The sequence below is a fragment of the Muntiacus reevesi genome, chromosome 1, assembly GCF_963930625.1.
Source record: "Muntiacus reevesi chromosome 1, mMunRee1.1, whole genome shotgun sequence".
NCBI classification, from domain to species: domain Eukaryota; kingdom Metazoa; phylum Chordata; class Mammalia; order Artiodactyla; family Cervidae; genus Muntiacus; species Muntiacus reevesi.
This window is the reverse complement of record NC_089249.1, coordinates 177,962,974-177,983,601: the sequence shown is the minus strand read 5'-3', so window position 1 is coordinate 177,983,601 and position 20,628 is coordinate 177,962,974. Positions and strand designations below refer to the sequence as shown.

Genomic DNA, 20,628 nt, shown 5'->3' with positions numbered 1-20,628 from the left:
CGGGGTGGGGGGCCTGGCACTGGGCTGGACTTGGGGTGGGTGTGTGAGTGGCGGTGGGTGGTGGTCAGTGTGAGAGGGGCCTGCAGTCTCACTGGCACCCCCTGACGAGGCTGAAGACATAGTCCCGGGGCGGCGGGGCATGCGGGGCCCGGGGGCCATGATGCCCGCTGGAGGTCGGGCGGCCAACCTGCTCTCCAGCGCCCTCCGGCCGCGCTCGCCCTGCTGCTCCAGCGCTTCCTTCTGCTCCACACACCGCTGGAGGCTCCTCTGCAGCTCCGCGTTCCTGGCCTCCAGGCTTTGCTTCTCAGCATGGGACACGGCTGCCTCCCCCCTCAGCATTTCAACCGCCTCCTCGAGAGCCGCCTTCTCTCTGGAAGCAGGCGAGGCTGAGGCTGGGGGTCCCGGGCACGTTTGCGCCTCTGCCCAGCGCCTGGGAGGTGAACAGGGCAAGGGGGCTGCGGAGGCCGCTCGGGGCCGGGCTCAGGGACATGTGCGGACCATCCCCAGCTGGTCTGTCCAGGCAGCGTGGCTCCCGGGTGGGGGGCCTTGCCTGAGCCTGTAAACCCCAGAGGGCCTAACCCCGGGGCGTCCCTACGCTCGGGCCTCTGCACCCGTGGGCTAAGCTCAGACATTCCTGTGAGACCCCGTGGGAAGGAGGGGACCCCGGCCTGCCACGGGCTCCCAAATCTCCGGGCCGGCCCCAGAGACCTGCACCCTCGTCAGAGCTGAGCGTGCCGCTGACCCACACCTGACCACGAGGTCCCCGCTGCAGGTCACCCGCCAGCCAGGACTGGATCTCAGCTGCTCCCCACCCAGCGGGTCCTGAAGCACCAAGTCCTGGGGCCCCGCTTCCCAAATGCCTCCTGACTCAGCCTCTCATCCCCCTGTGTCACGGGGCCACTGGGCCTGTCACCCCCAGTCCCCAGGACGCTGCGGTCTAGTCACTTGTGGGAAGGCGGTGCCCTGCGAACAGCCCCCCTTGGCCCTCGCCCCAGTGACCGCTGTGCCTCGGCAGGCCGAGGTGGCCCCGCCTGCCCACCCCACACCCTGCCTCCTCCCATCGCCCCTACCGGAAGGCCCTCCTTAGACCTCGCGGGCTCCCCCATTCCTGCCAGGCTGAACATGCCCGCTCCCGTCTCTGCCCACCGCCTGTGTGCCTCTCGAGAGCAGGACTGGGTCTAATCGTCCCTTGGACCTCCTGTTCCAGCACTGAGTGTGCTGTCAGGCCCTCCAGAGAAGGGGTAGCCCTGAGGGGCCTGCAGGCCTGACCCCTGGGTGAGTGAGCAGAAGCATGGGAGGCTGTCGGTCCACTCCTCACGGCGCCCTCCTGCAGGAAGCCTTCCTGGGCTGCCAGTGCACTCCTGCCCCACGCTCCGGCTCAGGCAGCGTGTGGGTCTGGGAAGCCCTGGACTACAGATGCTGGGGATTCTCTTCCCGCCCCTCACCACCACCCTCCCTGGGGGCAGTCAGACGTGCACAGAAGCATCCAGGCAGCCTCCTGGCCAAGTGCACCAGGAGACGCCAGACCCACGGGACACGCCAGGAGGGCGGGCAGGGAACTGGGGGTCTGTGGACCACCTGCGAGGGATGGCCCAGACCCCTAGAGGACTCTCGGCAGTGGGAATGGGGCAGCGGGGCCAGAATACAGCCTGGTCCCAGGAGGGGCGTCTGGAAGGCGGGGCTGAGGGGCAGGGCTCGTGCTCAGCCTGGGCTTTGGGAAGGTGAGTCCTGGCCACAGCCCAGATGGGCCCAGAGCAGGAGGAGGGGTGCTCAGTGCAGGCAGGGCTTCGGGGTGAAGAGGGGAGGGAGGCAGCTTCCATCTGGATGTTTTGACTTCTGCTCCTGGAGGGCCTCATGGAGGAGGTGGCCCTGACTGCCGGCCTCACCTCCCCAGGAGCTTCTCCTGGAGGACCTCATGGAGCAGGTGGCCCTCCCGCCAGCCTCACCTCCCCCAGGAGCTCTTTCTCCTGGAGGGCCTCATGGAGGAGGTGGTCCTCCCACCGGCCTCACCTCCCCAGGAGCTTTTCCTGGAGGGCCTCATGGAGGAGGTGTCCCTCCCGCCGGCCTCACCTCCCCAGGAGCTCGCTGGTCACGCGGCTCCACTGCGCCTGCCGGCTCAGTGCCTCCAGCTTGCCCAGGAGGTCCTGGCGCTCCTCCTGCAGGAGGCTTCTTGAGGCCTGCAGCTCCCTATGGCTCTCAGACAGCTGCTCCTGGAGGCCCGCGGCCCTCGCCTCGGCCGACTCCAGCTGCTGGCGCAGCTCCTGCTTGGTAATGGGGGTGCAGTGAACCCCTGTGGTGGGGTCAGGCCTCTGAACACAGAAGCCAGCCGGGGCCCTGGACTCCCAGAGAAAGGGCGCAGTTCTGACCAGAGACCCACCCGAGGTGCAGGGCCAGGCCCCTGGGGGGGTCAGCCTCCTGGGGTCAGCCCCCTGTGGGTCAGCCCCCTGTGGGTCAACCTCCTGGGGTCAGCCCCCTGTGGGTCAGCCTCCTGGGGTCAGCCTCCTGGGGTCAGCCCCCTGTGGGTCAGCCTCCTGGGGTCAGCCTCCCGGGGGTCAGCCTCCTGAGGGTCACGGGCAGGCCCATAGCGGCCCTTCTCAGCCTGGCAGGCTCTGTGCCCACCTGCTCCCGCTGCCGCCGCCTCTGAATAGCCGCCCGCACGGCCCACAGTGCTGAGTCCAGGGCGACCGGGGAGTGGGCTGGGGGCAGGGGGGACCCAGCGTGCGGGGGGCTCCTCCGTTGGCCCTGCACTCCCTCGCCTTCAGCACCGCTGCTTTTCACCAGCTCCTCACTCCCCGCATCTGCCTGGGCCACCTTCAGGGCTCAGAGAGGACAGAGCCCAGGGCTCAGGTCACACGGGTCCTTCCAGACCATCTCCCAGGCCAGCCTGAACCGCGGGGGCCCTGCAGCCCATCGGCTGCCCGTGTGGGAAGGACCCAGTGGGCCTGCACCTGTGCGATGCTGTCCAAGAGGAGCCGCAGGGCCTCCACCTCCGCCCTCGAGTCCCCTGGGGCTGCCGGGGCTCCGCCGCTGTGCTGGGACTCCTGGGGGGATGGCGGTGGGGGCTGCTCAGCGAGGCCCAGGCCCCGACCGCCAGCCGCCCTCTCCCAGCCGCGCACCAGTCTCTGCACGTCGGTTCTCAGGGAAGAGATGGCTCTCTCGCTCGCGTTTTGCTCGGTGAGCTTCTCCACCAGCAGCGTCTGCTCTGAGAGTCTGGGGACAGCGGGGTGGGACAGGGCCATCTGTGCCAAGATCAGAGCCCAGGGAGCTGGCGGGCCTGGGAGCCCGGCTCTGTCTGCCTCCTCCGTGGTGCGTGCGGCCTGCGTGCGGCTGTCGGCCGCCTCTGACCCCCCACTGTGGTCAGATGCCCCTCTCCCGCTCTAGAAACTTCAGCAGCTCCCTTTGCCTCGGGGGTCAGTGCAGACCCCGAGTTCAGCATCGAGCTCCCACCATGACCCAGACTCAGCTCACCAGCCCTGCAGCGAGGCTTCCTCGGCCCAACCTGACCTGGTCATGCCCTGCCCCTCCCTGTGACTGGATCGCCTCTGACGGTTTGTTGTCTTTGCCTCCCAGGAGCCAGCTTCTTCTCTGACCCCGGGCCTCCCTTGGGCCTCCCTAGACCCACAGCCCTGGGCGCCCACACACCTGGCCTGGAGCGCCGCCTTCTCCGCGGCCCAGCGGGCCTGCAGCTGCAGCATCTCCCGCGTCTTGTCCCGCAGCTGCTGCTCCAGGGCAGCGGCTGCGCTGCCGGCTGTCAGCCGCAGGTTGGAGCCGAGGTTCAGGCAGGCCGTGTGCAGGCGCCGGGCCATCCTGGCCACGTCCGCCCGCAGGTCAGCGAGGCCCCTGCGAGACCAGGGCGCACCCAGCTGAGCCTCGGGGGTGTCTGTGGGCTCTGCCTGGGGGCTGCACGCCGGCTGGGCCAGGTGGGGTCTGGTCTCAGGCCAGAGGTCTGCCCACCTCAGGAAAGGACCCACAGGTGGCATCACAGCCGGGCAGAGGTGGGCAGGGCTGGGCCAGGACGCACAGCGCGGGCTGTCCGCCTGGACCAGGACGTGGACCATCTGAGACTCAAGGGCCCAGGATAGCCGGGCTGAGGTGCCTGGCCAGGCCCCAGAGTTCTGTGCAAGTCAGTCCGCCACTGCTGACGGCGGCTCCCTGACTGGCCTGCCAGCTCTCACCGCCCGGCTCCCTGCCTGACCCACTCTGTGCATTCGGCCATCTCCCCCAGGGCGCCCTGTCCCCCTCGGGCCCGTGGGTGGGCACGCACCTCTCGGTGGCTGCACGCAGCTCGGCCAGGTGTCCCCGGAGTGCAGTGACCTGCCTCTGCAGGAGGGTGTCCTGGGGCTGTCCCGAGTGGGTGTGCCTGGCCTGCAGGCAAGAGGCGGAGGCCAGGCTGAGGGGTGGGGGGGCCTGCGACCCCATTCACCCCCATACCTCTCCTCCAGCACCGGAGATGGGGGGCAGACCTCATCATCAGCCTCTGTGGCCGCTTCTCCTCCCCAAAATCAGACTGCTCCCTACCTGGGACAGAGCTTGGCTCCCCTCCCAGAGGCTGTGGGGGTGAGTGCCCCCAGCTCCAGAACCAGGAGCCCCTCAGCCTGGTCCCCATGGGGGCGAAGGCAACACTTAGCTGGGGTGGGGAGGTGGGAGTGGGGTTGGGGCGTTGGAGGTTGGGGTGGGGGTAGGGGATGGGGTGGGGCGTTGGGAGTTGGGGGGTGGGGTGTGGGTGAGAGTTGAGGCAGCAGGACGCAGACCCGTGCGGGCAGCAAGGCCAGCCTTGCAGGGAACTGCGCTGAAGCCCAGAGCCAGAGCCCCAGCCTTGGCGCTGCCTCCGCAGGCCCCGACCGGTGGCCGGACTGAGCTCAGAGCCCAGGCTCCACAGGCTCCGGGGGCCCCGCCGGGTGGCCGGGCTGAGCTCAGAGCCGGGCTCTGCGTGCCCCCACAGCCCCTCCACCTGCTGGAGCCCCAGCGTTCATGAGTGTTGCTTCAGACCAAGTGCTCTCACCGAAGGCCTTCTGGCTGCAGACCCACACTCCCACCTTCACGAGCCCTTTGCTGAGCCCTCTCCCCGACCCCCACCTGAGGTCCCCCCACGAGCCCAAAAGCCCCTGTGGTGCACCGTCTCCGGGAGCGCCCCTGGTCCTGGCCCAGAGCCTTGTGTACACGCCTCCCGCCCACTGTGGTCACCAGGAGCCCCGGTGACAGGAGGGGTGGACACCCAGTCCCACCTGCCCGACCCCGACGGAAATACAGGACACGCCAGACTCCAGTGTCTGGCCGCGAGGCTGGGTGGCCGGTGCGGTAAGGCACATGCAGGCCAGGGACGGGTAAGGTTCCTGACTCGAGAGTGACTTGCCAGACAGCAACTTGAACTTGTTTCTTTGACCACAGGGGCTCCGAGGACAGAGGGCAAAGCCTGGGCCCAGCCAAGGGGGAGTCTACTCACCTACATCAGTGACCCCCCAAGCTGCACTCCAAGCAAGGTGCGCTAGAGGCAGGCAGACCTGCACACACGCGCATACACACACACACCTGCCTGCGGGGGCGGTAAGGAGGTGCAACGCATGGTGAACCAGCACACACACGCACGTACGCACACACACGCACACACATGCACTCACACACACACACACACACACACGCATGCACACACTGTCAGAGGGGCAGTGTCCCCCGCAATTCACATGTTGAAACCTAATCACCCACGTGCGAGTGTCTGGAGGTGGGGTTCCGGCTCCACTGCTCTGAAGGGTGTGAGTGCCCTTACAAAAGGGGCCCCACGAGCCCTCCCTCCCTTCTGCCTTTTGAGCGGGTAGCCAGAAGGTGTCATCTGTGATCAGACAGCGGTCTCATCCTCACCAGCCGCTGAAGGGGCTGGCACCTTGATCTTAAGCTTCCAGCCCCTAGAGCTGTGGGAAATGTTTGTTTACAAGCCCGGGGCTGGGGTATTTCTGCTCCAGCAGCCTGGAGGGACCAAGACAGGAAGGAAAAATCTTGGAAATTTGGATTTGGAACCATGAGTTAGCCTTGGGGCAGTTTTCAGCCTAGATTCACTAAACCTGGGTGGTTTGAAAAAACAGTCAGTTAAAGCTGAAAATTTACTTCCATGTGGCCCCAAAGATTATCAGAGTCCCTAGAATCTGCCTGAAGCAAATGAAAACCTTTTTTGGAATGTACCATGTTCATTCCAGGTTTCAAAGAATTCTCAGTGTTCCAAGGATACTACACTGAAGAAATCAGAAAACCACCAAAGACACATAGACACCCAGCACCATGGTCAGAACCAGCAGAAACAATGAGCTCAGACCTTGAAGGAGTTCAGATATTAGAACATCAGAAACAGGCTACAAAATAACTGCTTTCTAGCATGCATCAACAAACACAACAGAGGCTTGAAAATAGGAGCCTAAGATATGCAGAAGATAGAATAAAAGTCAGAATTTTAAAGATGAAAAATACAGTATTAGAAGTTAAGCGAAACAGGCAGGTTTAACAGAGATTGGATATCAGGGGAGAAAACTGATGAGCGGCAGGGTGGACTTGAAAAAATTACCCACGACATAGACCAGGGCGGTCAGTAGGGGAGGTTAAGAGCATAGGAGGGAGCCTAGAAAGGGTGTGTGGTGGGGAGAGGGAGGTGGGACTTGGGCAACTGTGGAAGACAGAACAGAGGCTTCCCCAAACAAGGAGAGAAGGAACCCTGATGAGTGGAAGCAGAATAAACAGAAATCTGCTGTCGGCGGTCACAGGAAGTCACAGCAGAGAATCCCCAATGGCCAGAGTGCGATGCCCGCCAGAGGAGTCAGGGGTCGGCGGGTGTTGGCAGGCTGGAAGCCGGGAGACAAGCCAGGATGTCGCTAAGGTGCTGAGAAAAACAGCTGCCAGCAAGTGGGAGTGGCGTTCAAGGCCAAGGGGGAGTAAAGAGCCCTGATCGGCTGGTGCCAGATTGGACCCAAGGTCCGCCTCTGGGGCGCCTGTTCTTCTGTCCAACTGAGGCTGGGGGTGAGGTGTCCACCCCGTCTCACCGGCCCCGCAGCAGCCCAGCGCCCTGTGAGGACTGATCTGATCAGAAAGGCCGTGCCTTCTCCCCACGCCCGTCTGACACCCTCCTGTCCCGGGACAGCTGTCTGGCAGGAGAGGCTGTGTCTACACAGTGGGGGCGGCCTCTGCTCCACCAGGTCCATGTGGAAAGAGCCAGGATGGCCCCTTGTGATGGGCTTGTCCGAGGGAGCCCTGCGCAGGGTCGGCCTGAGGCCGGGGGCCCCGGGACTGCCTTGGCCTCTGCCCCACTGCCGGGGAGAAATCCTGCCCTGGAGGCTGCTGGCAGGCGCTGGGGGAGCCCGGGGGCATCCAGGGCAGATCAGGGAAGGAGCGGCCAGGTGCAGGCGCGGCTGACCGTCTCAAGTCCTGCCCTATTCCACGCTGCGTGTCCTGCAGCTGGCGACCACCCCATGTGGTCCACACGGCATTGCCGCTGCAGCGAGGCAGAGGCTGGAGCCCCGTGCCCGGACCCCACCTAGGGCTGAGGGTTTTGGAAGAGGCCGCGAGGCCCCTGCTGGCCTGGAGTCCAGCCCGCAGAGACTCCTCCCTCCAGCGCAGGGCAGCCATGCTGGGGCCAGGGCTCAGCCCTCACCCAACTTCCCGTCTGGTCATTGGCTCCTTCTCTCAACGTGGTGGCTTTCCACCTGGTGAGCCCCATTCCACAGACAGCTGTGGCCAGGCCGAGCAGGGGGCCGTGGTGTGGCTGGGGGAGGCCACCAGCTCATCCCTTCCCGGTCCTTGCTGCCCACCCCCGCCCCAGCCGCGGGCACCGAGCCGGGCGTCCCCCTGCCCACGAGCAGGAGCCGGGGAGCACCTCTCTGTGGGTCTGGCGCTGTGCCTCCCGCAGCTCCAGCTTGGCCCGCAGACGGAGCATGCTGCCCGTCGTCCTGGCCAGCTCCTCAGCCAGCCTGTCGTTGGCCTTCTGCATGTGCTCCAGCTGTTCCCGCAGGAGGGCATTCACCTGGGAGAGGCTGGTGCTCCTGGATGGGCAGGGATGCGGCAGCATGATCGTAGGCAGGTGGCCTCCCCTACAGATGTGCTCAGATCCCCAGGCCCCAGACCTCCTGGGCTCAGATGACCCCAGCTCGACTGTGCAGCCCCACCACTCCTAAGCGGCGCTGACCGCCTGCAGAGGATCCCCCGTGCACAGAAAACGGAGGCCTGCCTTGGGCCCCCCTCTGGCACCCTGCTCCCCCCGACGTATCTGTTGTCCCCTCCTCCCCCCACCCCGAGCTCCCTGGCTCTGCCCTCACGACTACGGCTGGCTGTTCACTCCAGGGTATGGAGATAACCTCCAGAGCAGCAAGAGGGTCAGGGCTTGGGAGCCCCAGCTGAGGGAACAAGGGCTGGGAGGGAGGCGTGTCCCTGTCGCGGGGCGGACTGGGGTAGAGGGGTCAGGCATGCCCCAGGGAAGGGGCAGCCCCTCTGTGACTGTGGGCCTCTTTGCCTGCAAGGCAGGCCTGTGTGTGGCTGCAGTCGGGGACCCCAAACCCTGCAGAGCCCACACTTCCCGGCCAGGCTGCGAGGCTACTGGGATTTCTCTGCCCCTCTCTGCTCTGGGGGCATCAGCCTCCTGGAGGTTTATTTTCTGCAGCCCCTGCCCCTATCCCCCACTTCTCCAAAACTGGTTTTCAAGATGCTTCTCAACACTGATCCTTTGCCAGTGTCCCTGAGGAGGAAGCAAGTACGGGAAGCATGCCACAGACGGCTTAACCTTCCTGGGTCTGGCGACAGAGTTGCCTTGGGGGTCCCGCCCCGCCTGCTCCCCTCGGCAGGGACCTTGGCGAGATGCTCTTCCCTCAAGGGGCGTGTCCTGGGGCTTGGGACTCCCTCTGGGTGGCTGGGGGTGACATACAATTGCCTACAGTGTGCAAATGAGCCCGGTCAGGACTGCAGAGTGGCTTGAAGCCAGAGAGGTCTGGGGGTCAGGGCTGGAGTGGGAAGAGGAGTGGGATTGGGGGGTAGCCCAGAGACACCCCAGGACTGGCCAGGCCAACCAAGGCCCACGGGCAGCTCAGATGCCTGCCCGTAGCACGGGCCACAGCCCCGGCCCCAGCTGTGGCGGGAGGGGATGGGGGGCTGGGGTGGCACAGCAGGGAGCAGATTGAGGCCCAGGGGTGTGACCCCCGCCCCGCCCTCCGCTGCACCCCCTGGCTCTGAATCCGAGTCACTCTGGAGGAGTCGCCAGCAGCCCGGGGCACCTGCCCTGCCCGCGGCTCCCTGCAGCCCTGCCGGCCACGCCCGCCAGGCCTCACCTCTGCTTGGCCGTCTCCAGACGGCCCAGGGCCTCCTCCAGGTCCACGCTGCGCTCCAGCTCCGACCTCTGCAGCTGGGCCTTGGTGGCCTCCAGCCGGGCCTGCAGCTGGAGAGGGCGTTGACCCACCTGGCCGGCTGCTTACCAGCCCCGCGGGGTGGGCGGCTTAGGCACAGCGCCCTCTCTGGGATGGGTGGGAGGGCTCCGGGGGTCTCTAGCTGGGGTGGGGGTCAGGCTGAGATCAGGGGTGCGGTTGACTGGGGTCTGGTCAGAGGGGTCAGGCTGGTGGCCATCCCCACGGCAGCCCTGCGCCTCGTGCCGCAGCCGGCAGAGGAGGCCCCGCATCAGGCCAGGCGAGGGGACATGGAGCCGAAATGTGGTCACCCGCACGGGAGTGAGTATGTGTGGGGTCCCACCCTGCCCCTTCTGCCTGTGCTTGAACCTCTGTCTGCCCCCAGCCCCTCATCCAGCAGGGGGTGAGGCCACCCCACAGTAGGTGGGCCTGCAGCCCCCAGGTGGGTCTGGTGGCAGGGAAGCCCCCGGAACTGGCCCAGACCACTGCTGAGTCTGCAGGGCTGAGCGGACGGGAAGCGCGCTCTGAGGGAAAGGGCCCGCTGGGGCCGGGACGCCACCCAGATCTGCACCCAGAGCACGTTCTGGGGTCCGAGGAGGGGCTGCAACAGGCCCAGGGGCCAGCTGGCGGGGGCTGAGACAGGAAGACCAGGAGAACCGCGGGCTCACCTGCGGCAGGGCCTGGGGCCAAGGGGGCGGGCGGGGGAGGTGGGGAGGACGGGGCTCCCCTGAGGCCCGTGGTGGAGCTGGGGGGGCGCTGGGATGGGGCTGGGGGACCCGGCGAGGAAGGAGACAGGCACCCACGGAGCAGTCACGCCCACCCCCACGCCGCCCCGCCCGTCTCCTTGGGGGCACTCAGGGAGACCAGGCTCCTCCGTGGTCCGCACGCAGGGGGCGGACGCCCGCGGGGGGCGGGCGAGGCCTGGAGCCGGGATCTCACTGACTCACTCGGTTTCCTAATCTGGCTGCAGGGCTTCTGCGGCTTTTATTCCCACCGGCCTCTTGTTCCCAACATCTCCCCACCCTGTGCTAGGAAGACGCCCCCACCCCCAGCTCCACGCCGGCGGGGGAGGCGGAGGGCGGCAAGCTCACCCAGTGCTACCAGCCCGCCGGTCCTGCCCGAGGAGCTCCCGGGGAGGGGGGGACTGGGTGGGAGGACGGGGGTGGGGGGCCTCTTGTGGGGCTGGGGGTGAGGACGGGGTGGGAGTTGGGGGGCCCTTCATGGGGCTGGGGGTGAGGACGGGGGTCCTGGGGCCCCTTCGTGGGGTTGGGCATGCCACTGACCCCAGGAAGCCATCAGGACACGGGAGGAGGCATGGCCGGCTGGGGATTTCAGCCCTGGTCACCGTCACACCAGAGAAAGGGCCGTACCGGGTCAGGTCTCAGCCCGCAGCGTGACCCTGCATGGCTGGGACCTGCTGTGAGCCTGTTCCTTCATCTGGGGTCGTCTGTCCCGCTGCATGGAGTGGGGGACCGTGCAGACACAGGGGCTCTGAGCACCCCTACTGAGGGCCAGGCACCCCGCCCCGTCCTGCTCCGAGGCCGTCACGACTTGGGGCGGTGGACACGAGACAGAGGCCCTGCCCAGTGACCTCCATCTCCTCCCCACCTCAGGTTCCCCGCCCGCACACCAGGAGGCCCTCCTGGCCCCATAGGTTGGGCATGAATGGCCTCTGGCTGCAGCCGGTCACCCTGGCAGGGCCTGTGGCCGCTGGGGCCGCTGAGGGTGTGCCCAGGGCCTGTCTGTCCACCTCGGCTGTTAGGGGCGAGACCGGGGTGCCGTAGGTCCTTCCAGCCTGCCTGCCTCCCCTTGGCAGCGTGTCCACGTGCTCGCGCTGGGCGGGGTGCTGGCCCCACAGGTCAGGACTGTCCTGGCCCCCCGGGGCTCTGGGCAGGGGGGCACAAGTCATTGCTTAAGCTGGGTCAGGACCCCTGGGCACCGTCCTACCTCACCTGCCTGCTCCAGCCTATCTCTCTCTCTGCGGCGCAGGGTTCGGCCGTGGCCGGCCACTGTCGTCCCCCTGCTGGCGGGCCCGCGGGCCACCCCAGGGAAGGCTGCCAGGCTCCCTGAGCACTCACCCGTCCGCTGACCACGTGGTACCTGCCAGCCAGCTCATCCTGCTCGGCGCCTGCCTGGGCCAGCAGGCCCTCCAGCCGGGACAGCTCGTCCTGCAGGGGCGCGTGCTCTTCCGACCCGGGGCCTGGAGCGGCCGGGGGCTCCCGCAGGCCTGCGGGCGCAGCAGCAGGGTCACCCTGTGGCTGGGCCAGCCCCCAGTCTGGCAGCCTGTCCACCCTGGCCCAGGGGCCCCCGGTGGAGAGGAGCAGACCCTCCTCTCCTCTGGGTGGGCACGTGCCCACTGACATCTCTCCTGAGTGCAGCCCAGACCAGCACAGCAGAGGGCCTGTGGGGGCGGCCTGCACGCTGGGCACCCCCACCCCTACTGGGCTTGAGAACCGCTGTCTCAGGGCCGCAGGGTGCTGTCCCCCCGAGTAGTAAGGGCTGGTCTAAGTATGCAGGGCTGTCTTGTTCCTTAACACACGCAGCGAGGCCCTGGCTCCTCTCGGAGGCTGGAGAGGCCCTTACTACCGAAAGGGGTCTCTGGGACCCACGCACGAGGGGTCAGGAGCACGGCCTGGGGCCAGGCTGGTGGCCACGGTGACCGACAGTGAGAGGGCCGGCAGTGGGGCCGATGGGCGGGCCGCCACTCTGCACCTGCGCTTCCTGAGCGCCAGCCTCTAGGATTCTCACTCATCCAGTGAGAAACAAGAGTGGCAGTCGCCAAGGGTCACAAACAGAAATGCACGCTGCGTGGGGACGGTCTCCGCAGCTCAGGGGTGAGCGCGCTGTGCGTGGGAGCTTCTGGCTCCGTAGGTGACTCCGTGGGAGGGTGTGAGTCTCACCCTAGCGCAGGGGATGGTGACAGGCCAGGAGGGGCCAGCCGAGCCAGGGCAGGGGGCTGGGGGGCTGGGCTCCCTGGGGCTGGACTCCCACAACCGCCCTGCCACTCCCCTGGGGCGCCCCCTCACCTTGGGGAGGGCCCTCGGCCAGGCTGCCGGCCACAATCTCACGGATGCGGGCAGGCACCGGGGTGGGGGAGGCCCGCCAGCGTCCCCCGCGCACAGTCAGCGTGCGGTCTTCTCTGCTGGCCGCGGGGCTCAGGATGGTGTCCTCCAGCCTCTGAAAGACACGCACGAGAGATCCCTGGGGCCGGCAGGTCCTGGCACTGCTGCCAGACACCCCCGTGAATCCACCGGAGTCGGGGGGCACCACACCGCCCTGGGGAGGACCGGGAGAGGCTGAGGTTCCCCGAGGCCACCTGTGAAGGGGGGCTGTCCTGCCCATCCCAGAGCTGCTCCGAGCTCAGGTGAGGAAGGGAAAGCGGTCACGGAGGTCCAGCCCAGGCCCAGCGCACCTCTGTGGGGCTGCCCTGACCTCTGCCCTGGTTGTCTCTGGGGACGCTGGGAGGCAGAGCCCCCGTGTTTGGGGCCCCTGGAGCAGGCGGCCCCCCAGTTTACACAGTGGGGGTTGGCAGGGAGGGGCCTGGACCCCACCCAGCAGGCCCAGAGCCCCGTGGACGGAGGGGCTGGCCACCGGTAGCAGGACCGGGTTGCACCCACACGGCTTCCTGGAGAATGAGGCCAGCCGCCCTGTCCACAGGGAGGGGCCGCGGGGGCCCGGGGATGGGGTGGGGCAGGACCGAGCCGGGGCAGCGAGCACGCAGTGGGCACGGTCTGGCCTGGCCCTCCACAGCAGCTCAGTGGCTGCGGAAGCGCTCCAAACAGGCCTGGGAGCGGCAGGAACCCCGGGGTCCTGGGTCCCGGGTCCTGGGTAGGAGGCCTGGGGTCCTGGGTTCCCAGAAGCTGGTCCTGGGCTCCTGGGTGCCGGGCGGCACTTGGCCTCGGCCCTGTGGGTTCCTGGCTGCAGGAAAGTGGCCCGCGGGAGGGGCCTGGGTGTTCTCCAGAGCGCAGGGCAGGGCAGGGCCTTCGTACGGGGCAGATCCCGACACTGACCATGGGGAAGACATGTGAACGCCGGGGGCCGAGGCAGCCAATTCTGAAGTGGCATGAGCACTCCGGACGTGAGAGGGCGACGAGAGGGATTGCCCGGGGTCGGGATGTGCCCGGCTGCCCACCGGCCCTGCGGCGTCCACCGTGAGGTTCAGGCCGTGAGTGACGTGCTGAGGGAGGAACTGGCAGTGGATGTCCGCCCCGGGGGCCCTAGAGCGACAGGGCAGGGTCCCCTCATGACCCTCAAGGACCCAGCGCCCTGTCCTCTGGCGTCCTGAGACCCTGGCCCGGAGGCTCCCCAAGGCTCCTTCCATCCAGGGCGTGCTGCGTGACCGCTGCCCAGCCTCTACCTGCCTGTCCTCGCCCCCTCTATCCTCCCTGAAGACCCTCGTGAGGCTGAGACCCCCCACCTGGCTCTGATCTCCGGCCAGGCTGCTGGGATAGGGGCTTTCTGGGCTCAGCCCTGCCCTCCTGCCACGCCTGATATAAGCTCAGCCTGGCCCGTGCTCCTGGGACCCCAGCCTGGCCTCTTCCACTCACATTTGCCCAGACAGAAGGCCTTCTCCTCCACGTCAGCTCCAGGGGGGCCGGGGTCACCCCAGGACCCGAGCTCGTGCATGATCACTGTGCCCCCATCCCGCCCACAGCAACTCAGCGAGTCCCAGACACTGAGCCGACGCTGCCGCCCGGCCCCCCAGAGTGACACCCCAGTGAGTGAGTGAGTGAGCCCCTGGAGTGAGACCCCAGAGGGGTCCCTGGGACTGAGACCCCAGAGTGAGACCCTGAAAAGAGACCCGGGAGAGAGACCCTGGAGTGAGACCCTGGAGTGAGACCCCAGAGGGGGATCCCAGAATGAGACCCAAAAAGAGATCCTGGGAGTGAGAGCCTGGGAGTGAGACCTGGGAGAGAGACTCCAGAGAGGGACCCTGGGACTGAGACCCCGGAGTGAGACCCTGGAGTGAGACCCCGGAGTGAGGATCTGGGAGTGAGGACCGTGGGAGTGAGCACTGTGGTAGTGAGGACCCAGGAGTGAGCACTGTGGGAGTGAGGACCATGGGAATGAGCACCGTGAGAGTGAGCATTATGGGAGTGAGGACCCGGGAGTGAGGACCGTGGGAATGAGCACTGTGGGAGTGAGCACTGTGGGAGTGAGGATCATGGGAGTGAGGAGCCGGGAGTGAGGACCGTGGGAGTGAGGACCCGGGAGTGAGGACCGTGGGAGTGAGGACTCGGGAGTGAGGACCGTGGGAGTGAGGACCCGGGAGTGAGGACCGTGGGAGTGAGGACCGTGGGAGTGAGGACCCGGGAGTGAGGACCGTGGGAGTGAGGACCCGGGAGTGAGGACCGTGGGAGTGAGGACCGTGGGAGTGAGGACCCGGGAGTGAGGACCGTGGGAGTGAGGACTCGGGAGTGAGGACCATGGGAGTGAGGACCGTGGGAGTGAGGACCCGGGAGTGAGGACCGTGGGAGTGAGGACCGTGGGAGTGAGGACCCGGGGAGTGAGGACCGTGGGAATGAGGACCGTGGGACTGAGGACTGTGGGACTGAGGACCGTGGGAGTGAGGACCGTGGGAGTGAGGACCGGGGGAGTGAGGACCCGGGAGTGAGGACCGGGGGAGTGAGGACCCGGGAGTGAGGACCGTGGGAGTGAGGACCGTGGGAGTGAGGACCCGGGAGTGAGGACCGTGGGAGTGAGGACCGTGGGAGTCAGGACCCGGGAGTGAGGACCCGGGAGTGAGCACCGTGGGAATGAGCACCGTGGGAGTGAGGACCGTGGGAGTGAGGACCGTGGGAGTGAGGACCCGGGAGTGAGGACCATGGGAGTGAGGACCCGGGAGTGAGGACTGTGGGAGTGAGGACTGTGGGAGTGAGGACCATGGGAGTGAGGACCGTGGGAGTGAGGACCGTGGGAGTGAGGACACGGGAGTGAGGACCTGGGAGTGAGGACCATGGGAGTGAGGACCCGGGAGTGAGGACCGGGGGAGTGAGGACCGTGGGAGTGAGGACCCGGGAGTGAGGACCGGGGGAGTGAGGACCGGGGGAGTGAGGACCGCGGGAGTGAGGACCGTGGGAGTGAGGACCCGGGTGTGAGGACCCGGGGGAGTGAGGTCCGTGGGAGTGAGGACTGTGGGAGTGAGGACCGTGGGAGTGAGGACCATGGGAGTGAGGACCGTGGGAGTGAGGACCCGGGAGTGAGGACCCGGGAGTGAGGACCATGGGAGTGAGGACCCGGGAGTGAGGACCGGGGGAGTGAGGACCGTGGGAGTGAGGACCCGGGAGTGAGGACCGGGGGAGTGAGGACCGCGGGAGTGAGGACCGGGGGAGTGAGGACCGTGGGAGTGAGGACCCGGGAGTGAGGACCGGGGGAGTGAGGACCGCGGGAGTGAGGACCGTGGGAGTGAGGACCCGGGTGTGAGGACCCGGGGGAGTGAGGACCGTGGGAGTGAGGACCTGGGAATGAGGACTGTGGGAGTGAGGAGCCGGGAGTGAGGACCGTGGGAGTGAGGACCGTGGGAGTGAGGACCCGGGAGTGAGGACCCGGGAGTGAGGACCGTGGGAGTGAGGACCCGGGAGTGAGGACCGGGGGAGTGAGGACCGCGGGAGTGAGGACCGTGGGAGTGAGGAGCCAGGAGTGAGGATCGTGGGAGTGAGGACCGTGGGAGTGAGGACCTGGGAGTGAGGACCGTGGGAGTGAGGAGCCGGGAGTGAGGACCGTGGGAGTGAGGACCGTGGGAGGTAGGACCCGGGAATGAGGACCCGGGGGAGTGAGGACCCGGGAGTGAGGACCCGGGAGTGAGGGCCGTGGGAGTGAGGACCCGGGAGTGAGCACCATGGGAGTGAGGACCGTGGGAGTGAGGACCGTGGGAGTGAGGAGCCAGGAGTGAGCACCGTGGGAGTGAGAACCGGGGGAGTGAGGACCCGGGAGTGAGGAGCCTGCTCTCCTTCAGCTGCTACGGGCATCTGCGTACCCTGGGAGGCCTTGGTGAGTAGCTTTCAGTGCAGCTCCCTGCTAACCCCTCAGCATGACCGGTGAGTTGTGAGTAGCCTCCCTGAGCTGTGAGAGGGGAGGAGATGTGGTCCCTCCCTTCTGGGCCCAGCCGGGGATGGGGCGCCAAGACTACCAAGGCCTCCCCAGTCCTCCAGGAAGGCGAACCCAAAGGCAGTCGCTGAGCCGCGGTCCTCCCTGAGGGGTCATGTCCAGGAAGCCTCCTCCTAGGCCAGGAAGGCCCCGGCCCGAGGCCCCCCTCCCCGCGCCCTCCCTGCTCTAACGGGAAAGAGCCACGGCACAGGCTTGACTCATTCCTAACATTTACAGAGGGTCACTTATTAGCCGGGGCGTCCCGGAGGAGCTGGGGGCGTAATGGGTTCCAGCTGCGGCCGGGTGCCTGCGATGGGCCGCGGCCCAGCTGGAGCCACTGAGGGGGTGCACGGAGGGCCTCTGGCCGCCCCCTCTCCACCCGGCCCTCCCCTCCTCCACCTCTCCCCCCCCCCCCCCCGCACCCCTCCCCGACCCATCCCCATCCCACCCCTCCCCCCACCCGAGCAGAAACAACGGGGGTGGCGGGGAGGGGCCCGGAGTGGGAGGGGCATCCAGCCAGGGTGTGCCCTTGGGCCTGCGCTTGGCTTGGACCCTACGATCAGCCATCCCCTTGCCGGCGGGAGACCCCGTGACTCCACCTACAGTTCTGCGGGCCGGGGCCACCTCCGGGTTCTGGTCTGTCCCGGGGATAGGCTGTCCTCCTGTGACCAGGAGTGCACTGGGAAAGTTCCAGAAGGCCCCTGGCAGCAATCTCAGCGGTCAGAGGGGACACCAGGGCTGGGCCTCAGCCTCCCAGAAGACCCCAGACCCGCCTGTGGAGCCTGGCCGTGTCCCCAGGGCCTTCCCGCCGTCAGCTCAGCCTGCCTCTGAGGACCCCGGGAGGTCGCAGCCCCCGTGTCACACCACTGGTGGGCCCTGGCGGGGGCCTGCATGTGACACCCAGGGGGGCGGCCACCTCTTGCTTCATCACTGCTGCCCTCCGCGTGTGGCTGTATGGACCGGGAGGGCCTCCACCCAGAGGAACGAGGAACGTGGGCTCCCTGTCCGCCCACCCAGGGTCAGAGGCGGGCTCCCCTCTAGAGTGGGCGGGGGTCTCTGCTCTGCCGTGGCCAGCTCACTGCCCGGCCCCAGGCACGTCACCTGCCGTCGTGAGCCTCGTGTTCTCATCTTTGAAAATGGGGGCAGGGGTGTCCCAGGGACCCGGGGCCTGAGGCTCCGTGGAGGGTGGGGGTTGCTTCCCTGGGACCGCATTTTCACAGACTTGAGGGGGCTTGGAGCCAGATGCCGCTGAAAAAAGAGGGAGGTGAGCCAGAGCAGGCTCACTGTCCCCCTCGCTGGTGACGAGCCTCGGGCCCCGAGGGGGCCCTCTGAATTGGGGGCTGCACAGGCACACAGGTCCACAGAGGTGGGGGGGACTTGCAAAAGGAGCCCCGCAGCTTCCAGAGGGCGGTGAGGCTGCCCCACACCCAGAGTCCAGTTAGGGAGACCCCTGGGTGGGCCATGGTAGGTCCAGAGGGGCCCAGTGGCGAGGCAGGGAGGGCGACCAGAAGCCCCATCCAGGCACCCTGCGAGAGTGGGAGGCCAGAGGGGACCTTGGCTCAGCCCAACACAGCCCGCAGCCTCGGGGAGCAGGAGCCGGGTGAATGAGGGTGTCCGACCGGTCGGCGCTGGGGGCCCGGCCGGCAGCTGGGGTCAGCGGCGGCGGAGCTGCAACAGTGCCACCGTGTGGCCGCAAGGGGCGCTGCAGGAGCTGCGGCTGCCCTGCTCTGGGGAGGAGGCTGGGACTCCCGCCCCACAGTGGCAGGAACACAGGGGCTCCCGTGTCTGTGGACAAAAGGGTGAAGCGAGAAGGGCAACCCCTCGAGGGTTCTCAGCACATTCATATCTGTTGTCTCAACCTGAAAGGGCAGCTCAGGGTCCACATCTACAGCAGCCGTGGCCGTGTCAGGACCTGACCCCCGGCACCTGCCCAGTGGCCGGGGTGCAGGACTCCACAGGTGCGCTGGCCTGGGGCCTCCCCGCCTTGATGGCAGGGGAACAGGGACAGCCTGGGGCCACCCCAGCCGGCTCTCCTTCTCCACCTCTCCCCCTCCCTCCCTTCCTGCCCCGGGCACTCCCGCGGGGCCCCCTGCACCCCAGGGCTGGGCACAGCCTGAAGAACACACCCGAGGATGGGCGTCCAGTCAAATCCAGCCCCGGACGTCGGCTTGCCCTCCTTCTGTGACTGGTCCTGCGGCACAGAGGGCCCTGGGCCCGGGTGGCCGCCTGCCAGCCTCCACCTCCTTAGGAGGAAGAGCCTCTCTGTGTCCAGGATAACAGCTGGCCCCTGCCATGATGTGTCTCAGGATGGCCCGGCCCAGGTCTCCGTGCATTGGGTGAGCCCTCTGGGGCCCTGGGCACCCCCCCAAGAGCCGAGTCCGTAGTGAGGTCCTCGAGTAGTCACAGGGGCAGTCCTCGCCAGGCCTGAAACCAGGCATCACGAAGGCGGGGGACAGCATCTCGTTCACCTCTGCACCCGCACCCCCAGCACCCAGCCCCATCAGTGCTTGGCGGATAAGCAGGCTCGTTGGACACAGGTCAGCAGCAGGATGAACAAGCAGACATGGACACGGGTCAGCAGCAGAATGACTGAAAACCGAGTCCACAGTCTGAATCACTAACTGAAGAATGACTCGGATCAAGGACGCTGCGGAGGGCAAGCATCCAGTCGATCTTGTCTGCTCCCGTGTCCCCGGTGCCCACACAGGCTTCCTGGAGGAGGTGGCCTTTGAGTTGGACCTTGAAGGGTGAATAAGTGTCCCCCAGCCAGAGGGGATACCCATCAGGTGTCCGGGAAGAGACAGAGGCAGCGGCGTGGGCGTCCAGTCTGTGTCTGGGCGGGGCCGGGGGCAGAGGATGTGGGGATACAGGAGAGGTGGCTGGTGGCTCCAACTTCTGCTGAAGACCATGGGGTCCCATCCTCATTTTTGAGCCAGGAAGGGGGACATGGCCCGTCTGATGAGGGCAGGGACCCTGGCTGCTGTCCACACAGGTCTTGGCCACACCCTGGCACTCTCAGACCCTCCCGGCTCTTGTCCCATGCATGGGCCCTCTCTCACCCAGACTCTGGGAAGCCCCCAGACCACGCGTCTCACCCTTGTACAGATGGGGACCCTGAGGCAGAGATAGCGGCAGAACGCAGACACTATCACTGTGCCCACCCCCCGGGCCTTCTGCAGGCACCTCCTCCGCCTCCCCTGGTGCCTTTCCCTTCCTCCCCTCCCCTTCAGTCCCCCCCAGCTCTGGAATCTTAAAGCAAAAATGAAAGGGAGGACGCAGGACACAAGAGGGGGCCGGGAGCCAGCACCCACTTTGCAGCAACTAGAACAGTCGCTAGACTGTGACGCGCCTACTGAGGTCAGAAGGGCCTCGGGGGCGGTGGACTTCATGGACTCAGGGGAGGTGGGTGGTGGGGCAACCCGTACGGGGTGGGTCCTCTGCGTTTGCAAGGTCAGCAACAGAGCGCTTTGAAGATGCCTTGGGCTGGAACGACCCACTGAACAGAGTGGAGTTCTCAGCTACCATCATTTAAAAAACAGGAAGCAACCCAACAGGTCAAACACCCAGGAGCAATTGTAATAGTAAAACGTGCCAGGCCTCTCCGTTGAGAACGACATTGAGTAAAATTGACAAACACATAAGTGGAAGAATGGATTCTGCCTGTGAATTGGAAGACTCGAGCCCCCTCAAACTGGTCTATAGATTCAGTGGAATCTGAGTCCAAACTCCAGCAAGGTTTTTAGCTTGTAGAAATTAACAAACTGATTCGAAAATGCATATGGAAAAGTGTGAAAGTGTTAGTCACTCAGTTGTGTCCAACTCTTCACAATCCCATGGACTGTAGCCCTCCAGGTTCCTCTGCCCTTGGGATTTCTCAGGCCGGAATACTGGAGTGGGTAGCCAGTATTGCAGAAATTAACAGATCGATTTGAAAATTCATATGGAAGAGTCAGAATTATGGAGGGAATCATGAAGAAGAACAAAGCTTATGCTCCCAGACGTGGAGACATGTCACGGATCCGCAGTGACGAGGGTAGAATGGCGTTGGTGTAAGGACCACCTGACCAGTGGAAGAGTGTATAGGCACGTGGGCACCTACAGATGCACACACACAGGCGTGTGTACCCACGGGATGTGACAGAGATACAGGCAGGGCCTTGGAAGATGATGTGATTTT

The 20,628-nt window shown here is 66.3% G+C and overlaps 1 protein-coding gene across 1 annotated transcript in view; it reads right to left on the bottom strand.

Moving 5' to 3' along the window:
- The window catches only part of CROCC2 (ciliary rootlet coiled-coil, rootletin family member 2), a 53,429-nt gene extending 34,477 nt beyond the window's left edge, over positions 1–18,952 (bottom strand). Inside the window, 16 exon segments of the mRNA XM_065914098.1 lie at positions 188–370; positions 2,071–2,261; positions 2,620–2,811; positions 3,117–3,210; positions 3,643–3,840; positions 4,265–4,365; positions 7,853–8,018; positions 9,294–9,400; positions 11,444–11,592; positions 12,392–12,641; positions 13,150–13,582; positions 16,912–17,113; positions 17,553–17,699; positions 18,021–18,236; positions 18,378–18,642; positions 18,743–18,952. Coding sequence (XP_065770170.1) covers positions 188–370; positions 2,071–2,261; positions 2,620–2,811; positions 3,117–3,210; positions 3,643–3,840; positions 4,265–4,365; positions 7,853–8,018; positions 9,294–9,400; positions 11,444–11,592; positions 12,392–12,641; positions 13,150–13,582; positions 16,912–17,113; positions 17,553–17,699; positions 18,021–18,236; positions 18,378–18,642; positions 18,743–18,952 — 3,104 coding nt within the window.
- Positions 18,953–20,628: the final 1,676 nt, after the last annotated feature.